Source organism: Piliocolobus tephrosceles, chromosome 1, assembly GCF_002776525.5.
Source record: "Piliocolobus tephrosceles isolate RC106 chromosome 1, ASM277652v3, whole genome shotgun sequence".
NCBI lineage: Eukaryota > Metazoa > Chordata > Mammalia > Primates > Cercopithecidae > Piliocolobus > Piliocolobus tephrosceles.
Window position 1 is genome coordinate 202,798,619 of NC_045434.1, and position 10,291 is coordinate 202,808,909.

General features: G+C 45.5%; 1 protein-coding gene across 3 annotated transcripts in view; it reads right to left on the reverse strand.

The window, feature by feature from the left end:
• OTUD3 (OTU deubiquitinase 3) overlaps positions 1-7,483 on the reverse strand; it is a 30,654-nt gene extending 23,171 nt beyond the window's left edge. For all 3 annotated transcript variants that reach the window (XM_023219782.1, XM_023219781.1, XM_023219783.1), the window contains exon 1: positions 7,144-7,483. In XM_023219782.1, the coding sequence (XP_023075550.1) occupies positions 7,144-7,361 (218 nt within the window). In that variant the 5' untranslated portion in view covers positions 7,362-7,483. The remainder of the gene's footprint in view (positions 1-7,143) is intronic.
• Between the last annotated feature and the right edge of the window lie 2,808 nt (positions 7,484-10,291).

Here is a 10,291-nt window from a genome sequence, read left to right on the forward strand (position 1 = left end):
AAAATCAAGAAGCTTTCCAACAATCTAAGACGAGATTCCAGAAGGAATGGAATATAGAGTTCTATAGGCTAGACTGAGGTGTCTTGCTAAAATCTGACAATGATAGTCTTTTTTTAACCACAGGGAAAAGTAAGCTAATCAATAAAATAATTTAAATGTCAAGCTTTTCTCTCAAATTTTTCTTAATCAGCATCTGCCACCACTAGTCTATTCTCGAATTTAGCTTAAGAGATGTGATTTATCATAAATTTATGTAGTTATTTTACATTTAATGTACCAAAATTCATGGTATTCTACAGTTGTATGTATGGTAAGAACTTTTAATAACATAAGCAAATGTCCTCCAAAAAAGTAGGTGTAAAACTGTATATGCCACGAGCTCAACCATACTCATCTGTATGCTATATACATATACAGACAGAAACACACACAAACATATGCCAAGAAAACACACAGAAACAATCACTTAAATAGTTTTTACAGTGTGCCAGGGACTGTTCTAAACACAATGTATGTATTAAACATGTTTAGTCTTCACAACTCTGAGAAAGGTCCTATTACCATTCCTCACGGGAAACCTGCCCAAGGTCACAAAACTAGTAAGTGGTAGGCCCAGGATCCAAGTCCAAATAACGTGGCTCTCACTTGAATGTCAACACCAAAATAATACCCATAGTTACCCCTAGGTAGTAGAACTAAAAGTAATATTTAAGAGTAACTGTTACATTTTTTAATATGCTTTTCTATACTTACCAAACTTTCTTTGAGCTCACCAAAAACAAGTCAAAACAGACAAATCACTTCCTCTTCTGACAAGATTACAAGGTAATGAACAAACACTCCAGTGACCTGGGTTTCCCTAGGGGAGCCCAACAAGAGCTCTCAAGAAACTCATGAGAACAAAGCACCGCTGCCCAAAGGGCCTCTATGAGATCTGGGCCACTTTCTGAGTTCACAATCTCACCATTACCTACAGCAGGGCTTCTCAATCTCCACACTATTGACATTCCAGGATCATTTTTTTGTTGTGGGAGGCTTCCTGGGCACTGCAGGAAGTTTAGGAGACTACTTGGCCGCTGCCATTACCTGCCAGTAGCACATCACTACCTCCCTCCCCATCAGCTGTGACAACCAAAAATGTCTCTAGACATTATCAAATGTCCCTGGAGGGCAAAACCACTCCTGCTTGAGAACCACTGTGTTACAGGGATATAAGGCAGGTCTTGCATTTGAGTTCACAAAAACAACTAATTACATAAAGAGCATGCAAATGTTTTGAGTGCGCAATAATTTAGTATTAGACGATATTGCAACACACGCACCAAAAAACCTAATGTGTTCTCTAGGCTGCAGTTGTAATAGTAAATGTGTGGGAAAAGGAGGTTTTATTACTTGAGTTCAGACCACAGTTAGGGTCCTGGGTACCATTCTAGCTACTGTATTTTGAGAGAGATGTGTTCAGATAAGATGATGTGGCTTTAAATACAATATGAAGAACTACTAGTGATGTTTGGCCTAAAGAAGGCTCAGGGGGACATGATCAATACCTCCAACTGTCATGTGAAATTAAAATTATACCTGTATAATAAAACTAAAACCTGGAAGCCACAGAGACATAGATTTTGGCAAATAAAAGGTAATTTCACCTTAGCTCTATAGAGGTAGACTATATAGACTCAGGATTTTGCCAATTTCTATAACCAGCAATACCCAGCAATTGTCTAGATGTGTGTTGTTTTAATAGTGGTTGCTGTGGCCGGGGCGGTGGCTCAAGCCTGTAATCCCAGCACTTTGGGAGGCCGAGACGGGCGGATCACGAGGTCAGGAGATCGAGACCATCCTGGCTAACATTGTGAAACCCCATCTCTACTAAAAAATAAATACAAAAAACTAGCCAGGCAAGGTGGCGGGCGCCTGTAGTCCCAGCTACTCGGGAGGCTGAGGCAGGAGAATGGCGTAAACCCGGGAGGCGGAGCTTGCAGTGAGCTGAGATCCGGCCACTGCACTCCAGCCTGGGCGACAGAGCAAGACTCCGTCTCAAAAAAAAAAAAAAAAAAAATAGTGGTTGCTAACCGCATGTGACTACTGAGCACCTGCCGTATACTGAGCACCTGCCATGGCTAATCCGCAGTGAGGTGTGCTATCTGTGTAAAATACTAGATTCTGAAGAGGTCATATAAGAAAATATGAGAGATCATCGGCTGGGCACAGTGGCTTACGCCTGTAATCCCAGCACTTTGGGAGGCCAAGACGGGCAGATCACCTGAGGTCAGGAGTTTGAAACCAGCCTGACTAACATGGAAAAATCCATCTCTACTAAAAATACAAAATTAGCTGGGTGTGGTGGCACATGCCTGTAATCCCAGCTACTCGGGAGGCTGACGCAGCTTGAACCTGGGAGGCAGAGGTTGCGGTGAGCCGAGATCATGCATTCCAGCCTGGGCAACAAGAGTGAACTCTGTCTCCAAAAAAAAAGAAAATATGAGAGATCATTAATAATTTTTTATGGAATTGTATGTCAAAATAGTAATATTTTACATACAATAGCTTAAATAAAATATACTAAAATAAAAAATAAAATTCACCTGATTGTTTTTAATGTGGTTACTAGAAAAATTTTAATATCACATAGGTGGTTCACATTCTATTTCCACTAGACAGCACTGATCTAGCTCACTGATTCTCAAAGTGTGTTCCCTGACTAGGAGCATCAGCATCCCCAGGGCACTGGTTAGAAATGAAAATTCTGGGGCCCACCCAGGCCCACTCAATCAGGCATTCTGGGGTTGGAGCCCAGCAATGTAGCCCTTCCAGGTGTTTTCACTAGCACTCCAGGTGGTTACGTTGCATGCTGAAGTTTGAGAAACACTAGTCAAGAATCTAGACTCTAAATCAGTCACTCTCAATTATGGATGCATATAAGACTCATCTGTAAAATTCTTTAAAAAAAAAAACATCAAGGCCAGGCGCGGTGGCTCAAGCCTGTAATCCCAGCACTTTGGGAGGCCGAGACGGGCGGATCACGAGGTCAGGAGATCGAGACCATCCTGGCTAACACGGTGAAACCCCGTCTCTACTAAAAATACAAAAAACTAGCCGGGCGAGGTGGCGGGCGCCTGTAGTCCCAGCTACTCCGGAGGCTGAGGCAGGAGAATGGCGTAAATCCGGGAGGCGGAGCTTGCAGTGAGCTGAGATCTGGCCACTGCACTCCAGCTCGGGCGACAGAGTAAGACTCCGTCTCAAAAAAAAAAAAAAAAAAAAAAACATCAATAACCAGACCCCACTCTAAGATTCTGATGTAGTTGATCTAGGGGAGAGCCCAGGCCCTGAACTGTTTCAAAAGTTCCTCCCCAGATATTCTAGCATGGCACCCAATTGAAAACCACTGAGTGAGGCACAAAAGATGGCACTGCCGTTTAGGTGACACAGGCACTAACTAGATGACATGATGTGTGAATGCCCTTCTACTACTATGATCCTACAATATTAAAAACAAAACTAAAATTAAAAAATAAAACTACTTGTTAGTAACAGAGATAAATAGCTAAAAGTAGTGATTCTTCAGTGTTTCCGTTTTAGAACACTGCTAATGAGTAACATAACTCAGAACTACATTTAGTAAGACACAACTAGATGTAGTTCAGAGGGATGTTAATACTGTACGGCCTAATAAACAGAGTTATACATTCTTTTCACACTACAGCCAATCATGTTTTTAAGGACAACATCAAGGTTAAATTGCTTCTTTCTTGCTTTGAAAAATGAATCCAATTTATGTGGGTCGACCTTCCAGACAACACACCAACTATGAAGCTGGTCCAGGAAGCATTACAAAACCCTCTAAGTAGCTCCCTGATTAATCTATGCTAAGCTGACTCAACCCATGTGAAGGCTATATTACAGGATATTGGCTAATTCATCCCTAAATCCCCTTGGGTTCCAGAATGCTACAGGTACCATATTGCCAACAATGAACATGCCCACAGATACTCTATCAGGCTACTCCAGATTGTAATCACATCTGAATGAAAAGAGGGAATGCTAGAGATGTCAACTATTTTTTAATAGTCTTTAACTTCATTGTATTTCACCCTGAGTCCTTAATAAATATTAATAAAACAATCTGTTGGCTGGGTGCGGTGGCTCACGCCTGTAATCCCAGCACTTTGGGAGGCCAAGGCGGGTGGATCATGAGGTCAGGAGTTCAAGACCAGCCTGGCCAACACGGTGAAACCCCATCTCTACTAAAAATACAAACAAATTAGCCAGGTGTGGTGGAGGGTGCCTGTAATCCCAGCTACTCAGGAGGCCCAGGCAGGAGAATTACTTGAACCCAGGAGGTGGAGACTGCAATGAGCCGAGATCGTGCCACTACACTCCAGCCTGGGTGACAGAGCAAGACTCTGTCTGAGGGCAGGGAGAAGAATCTGTTGACACCTGCCAGCCCATCAGGTACACAGGAAACACCATCCTCTGCAGTGATAAAGTCTGTCATCACAACATTTGAAAGGACTATGATACTGATGAGGGCTGAACCACAGTCCAGCTAATGGAACTCATGTGAAGAACTTGTGAACAGAAGGTGGTTAGCTCCATGAAGCCCACACGAGGAAATATGATCATTTTATCTAACACTGTCCGAAGAACAGGGACCTTGGAAGAGAGACATGAGCACTCCAGTCCAGCTGGTCTCTGGAGCCGAGCTTCATTGCCTGTTACTTCTACCCTTGTGCCCTACACTACTGTCGCCCTGAACAACCTGTAGATCTCCCAAAAACATCGCATCCTTGTGCCTCTGTATACACTCCTCCTCAGATGGGAATGTTCTCTTGGTGTACTCCTATTGGTCCTTCATGACCCAGAGGATGACACCCTCTGAGAGGCAGCTAGCAGTGAATTCAATGAGTATTTACCGAATGAATGAGAAGGCCTTCCTGGCCAATTCAGAGTAGTAGCCTTTTCCTTCTCAATAGTTATAATCAGTCATTATAATGACTGATTATCAATCATTATAATCAGTCACTGTTAATAATACTATATCAAACTATATTTTAATTATTTGTATCATCTGTTCTCAAAGTGTGGCCCAAGGGACAGGAGATGTGGGAAGGTCTCTGATATGCTTTCAGAGTATCCATGAGTTCAAAACTAAGATGTAATGTACCTTTTTCATTCTCATTCTCTCGCAAGTGCACGGTGGAGTTTTCCAGAGGCTACCTGATGCATGAAGTTATCACTCTGATAGCTAATGGAATGTGTGTGTATTCTTGTGTTTTAAAACTTTTACTTTCTAATATAGTAAATACTCATATCTATAACCCATATAAAGAAGCTATTTGGGTTTCTCAGTAATTTTTAAGAATGCCAAGAGATCTTAACACCAAAAAAGCTGAGACCCACTGTTACATGTTTCTGCCTTAGGCCATAAAGTCTTTAACTATCTTAGTCATCAACATATTCCCAGCACCTTACTTAAGGCGTGCTGAATTAACTTGAGAAGTATGCTGTGTGTGTATGGGGGTGTGGGCAGAGAGAGAAGTAATACCCCCAAAGTTTCCCATAACCTTATGAAAGCCCGCTCAAGAGTTTACAACTCCTTGTGCTGATTCCTCCTCCTAAGTAACGTTCTATTGAGTACTTCAGTTTCCCGAGCACCCTGACATTGAGAATATCATATCCAGTACAGCAGACACAAACAATTCAATCATTTGCAAGGAAAAGCCCCCAGGTTCCACAGCAATTCCACTGTATTCAAATGGCATGTTTGCTTCTATAACAGTGTCTTGTGCTTATGCTTAGGCTAGCTGGTCTCCCTCTATTATTTTTATATTTCATTCAGCAAAAATGTACTGACTGCCTTCCATGTACCAAGCACTATGCCAGATGACAGTAAATAAATGTAATCAAGTTCCAACTGCATCTTAAGCAAAAACAGCAACGCAGCAAAGTGTGGTGAACTCTTTTTGCCTGAAGCAATGAGCATATATAGGAACGGTGGGAAAGGGAAATAGGACCAGTTCGGTCTTAATCAATAAGCTGCAATGTAATGTGAAATCTTTTAAAACACCTTCTTCTGCAGTTAATATCTAAAGCAATTCCTGGCTGGGGGTGGTAGCGCATGCCTGTAATCTCTGCACTTTGGGAGGCCGAGGCAGGAGGATCGCTTGAAGCCAGGAGTTCAAGACCAGCCTGGGCAACATAGCAAAATCCCCGTCTCTACAAATTAACAATAATAATGAACTAAGGCAATTCCGTATGGTCTTTAATTTCATTTTGGTCTTCCCTCTGCAGGACCTGAGCACTCAAATACTGGGAGGAAAAAAACAAAAGCCAGGCTGTTATTAACACTCTCTCTTCCAAAGTGACAGGGCTGACAACCAGATCTCCTTTTACCTGCCCCTGCAATCGGGATCCTAACTGTTCTCCCCTCTTCCTGACCCTTTTCCTTCTTCCATCCATGTTCCTGGCGCATATCCTCTTTCTTGAAGCTAATTTTCTTCCTCTCTCCCCACTCTCCCTCCGCATTCCCTAAAGAAAGCTGGATCTGGATTCAGTCTAAGTCCCAAGAAGGCTTGGGTAAGCACCTTTGCGTACAGAGAAACTGAGGCCCATGGAAGCAGGAATTAAAGAAGCTGACTTCAGCTCAGTAAACAACAGGCGACCTAATTTCACAAATGTAAATGAGGGCATCACCCAATCACCAAGGACTCCAAGGAGGCAAAGCGTTCTACCAAGCGGGGCTTACTCAAACTCCTTCGATTGGTCTTATCGTCATGATGACTGTTTTTCCAATACCTGGCTCCATCTCATTCCTTCAGAACTCAGCTTAAATGTCACCTTTCAGAGAGCCCTTCCTGGCCACAATCCAGTGACTCTGCTCCCATATACGGTCTCAGGACCCACTTTCTATTTCGCTCGCGGCGTCTGCCATGATTAGGACCCTCTGGGATCCCCGCGAGCGTCTCGGAGCGAGGGGCTTGTCCGCCTCGCTCGCAGCTGGACACCCTGCACTCGGAGCGTGGCTGGCTCGCGGGAGGCGCCCGGGCCGCCCGAATGAATGGATGGACGCGAGCGGGTGACAGTCGCCAGGCCGAGCCCGGCGCGTCCCCCGGCGCCGCCTCCCTCGCTCCCGGCCCGCCTCACCCGTCCCCCGGCACCTCCCGCAGCTTCAGCCCCAGGGCCTGCAGCTGGTTGGCGAAGCTGACGAACTCCTCCTCGCAGCCGCCGCCGCCGGACTCCGGCCGGTTCCGCCGCTCCTTGGCCAGGGCCCGGCGAGCTGCCCGCTCGTCCCGCTTGCGCTCGGCCTCGGCTTTCCGGCTGCCGCTGCCCGGCCGGCTCTTCGCCGCCTGCTTTCGGGACATGGCCTTAGTCTGCAGTCCCCAGCCGCAGGAGGGAAAGCCACAGGACCCCCCAGCGGCCGCCTCAAGCGTCGGGAAAGCAAAACAGCGCGGGCAACGGAGCCCGGCGACGACGACCCATCAACCGCGCCTGCGCCGGCGCCCGGCACCCGGGTCACATGATGGAATCCCCGCCTCCTTCGCGGGGCTCGGCGAGCAGACGCCATAGAGAGCTAGAGGGGCACCCATCTTGGTTTGTTCTATTCCGCCCTCTAGCGGTGGATGGTACTCAATGTGAGTGGCAGGAGCGACCCGAGAGGGACCGGAGACAACAAAGCTGAAACCAGTCAAGGAAAGAAATTAAAGATGATAGAAGAGTGGAACACAGAGGAGCGGCAAAAGTTAGGACCGGAGATGAATAAAAACGATTTAAACTCTTGTTGCGAGCCTACTACAGTTGGTTTCACACGGCTCATTCTTGTTTAATTATCCCCAAGTTACAGGAAACTGAATCTGAGTGGTTAAATAATTTCAAGAAGATCACACAGCTAAGAGGCAGAGCTTCGCCCTGGCTCCAAAGCCCGCACACTTGTTTGTTTAATCCTGCTCTTCATCTCTCCGCCTTCCTTCGTAGCTCAACGGAGAGGTCGCCCTTCTGTCCAAGACCACTGGAAATCCTAACTCCATCCAAGAGTGACCCACCTAGGTTAGCCTGGACTAGAGGTTTTCTTGGGATGCAGGACTTTAGGTTTTAAAGCTGAGACAGGCCAAGCCGGGCGCGGTGGCTCACGCCTGTAATCCCAGCACTTTGGGAGGCCGAGACGGGCAGATCACGAAGTAAGGAGATGGAGACCATCCTGGCTAACACAGTGAAACCCTGTCTCTACTTTATACAAAAAAATTAGCCGGGCGTGGTGGCGGGCGCCTGTAGTCCCAGCTACTCAGGAGGCTGAGTCAGGAGAATGGCGTGAACCCTGGAGGCGGCGCTTGCAGTGAGCCGAGATCGAGCCACCGCACTCCAGCCTGGGCGACAGAGCAAGACTCCATCTCAAAAAAAAAAAAAAAAAAAAAAAAAAAAACCGAGGCCAGGCGCGGTGGCTCATGCCTGGAATCCCAACACTTTGGGAGGCCGAGGCCAGGGGATTGCCTGAGGTCAGGAGTTCGAGACCATCTTGGCCAGCTGGCCAAGATGGTGAAACCCCATCTATATTGCATGATGCTGAGGTTTGTGGTACAAATAAATCTGTCACCCTGGTAGTGAGCAAAGTACACAATAGATAGTTTTTTAACCCTTTCCCGCAACCGCCTCCCAACTCTTGCATTCCCCAGAGTCTGTTGTTCCCATCTTTGTGTCCATGTGTATCCAATGTTTAGCTCCCACTTATAAGAACATGCAGTATTTGGTTTTCTGTTTCTGCATTAGTTCACTTAGCATAATGGGCTTCCAGCTGTATCCATGTTGCTGCAAAGGACAGGATTTTGTTCTTTTTTATGGCTGCATAGTGTTCCATGGTGTATATATACCACATTTTCTTTTTTTTGAGACGGAGTCTTGCTCTGTCTCCCAGGCTGGAGTGCAGTAGCACGATCTCGGCTCACTGCAAGTTCCGCCTCCCGGTTTCACGCCTTTCTCCTGCCTCAGCCTCCCGAGTATCCACTGTTGATGGGTACCTAGGTTGATTCCATGTCTTTGCTATTGTAAATAGTGCTACAGTGAACATAAGGGTGCATCTGCCTTTTTGATAGAACAATATATATTCCTTTGGGTATACACCCAGTAATGAGATTGCTGGGTCGAGTGGTAGTTCAACTTTTAGTTCCTTGAGAAATCTTCAAACTGCTCTCCACAGTGGCTGAACTAATTTACATTCCCACCAACAGTGTAAAAATGTTCCCCTTTTTCCCACAGCCTCAGCAACATCTGCTATTTTTTCTTTTTAACAAAAGCCATTCTAACTGGCATGAGATGGTATTTCATTGTGATTTTGATTTGCATTTTTCTGATGACAATAAGAATGGAAAAGAGAGTTGTAAAGGTTAAATAAAAACGTAAAGCCCCAGGCATGAAGTAAGTACGTATTTAATGAAGTTGTTTGAATCATTTCTCTGGCAATGTCATGAACTCAGGGGCAAAGACTTCTAAACTTTAGAAACCAAGGAAGAAAGGTTTATTACCACCAAACGTGGAAATACAGACTGCTAACATATTGATAGAAAAGCGAACACTTGCCCTTCTTGTAAAAATCTTTTCGGCTGGGCGTGGTGGCTCACGCTTGTAATCCCAACGCTTTGGGAGGCAGAGGTGGGTGGATCACCTGAGGTGAGGAGTTCGAGACCAGCCTGTAATCCCAGCTACTGGGGAGGCTGAGGCAGGAGAATCGCTTGAACCCGGGAGGCGGAGGTTGCAGTGAGCCAAGATTGTACCATTGCACTCCAGTCTGGGCAACAAGATGAAACTCCATCTCAAAAAAAAAAAAAAAAAAAAACATTTCTTGCATAAGGAAGAAGGCCGAAGTGGGGCTATTGCTTGAGCCTAGGAGTTCCAAATCTGCCTGGGCAACAAAGTGAGATTCCCCATCTCTACCAAAAAAAAAATTTAATTAGCTGGACATGGTGATCCATGCCTGTAGTCCCAGCTACTCGGGAGGCTGAAACTGGGGGATCACTTGAGCCTGGGAGTTTGAGGCTGCGGTGAGGTGTGAGTGTGCCACTGCACTCCAGCCTAGGTGACAGAGCAAGACCCTGTCTCAATAATAATAATAATAATAATCAAACCTTATTGGATGAAAGTATAAATTAGCAAAAAATGTGACTAACAGAATTTTAGTGAAGAAATGCACAAACAAACAAACAAAAACAAAGTTACCAGATACAGTCCAAATTGCCCTCCAAAGTGGTTACATAAATTTACCTCCCAACTGCAGTGCGCGAGAGAATGAGAATGAGAACTCTCG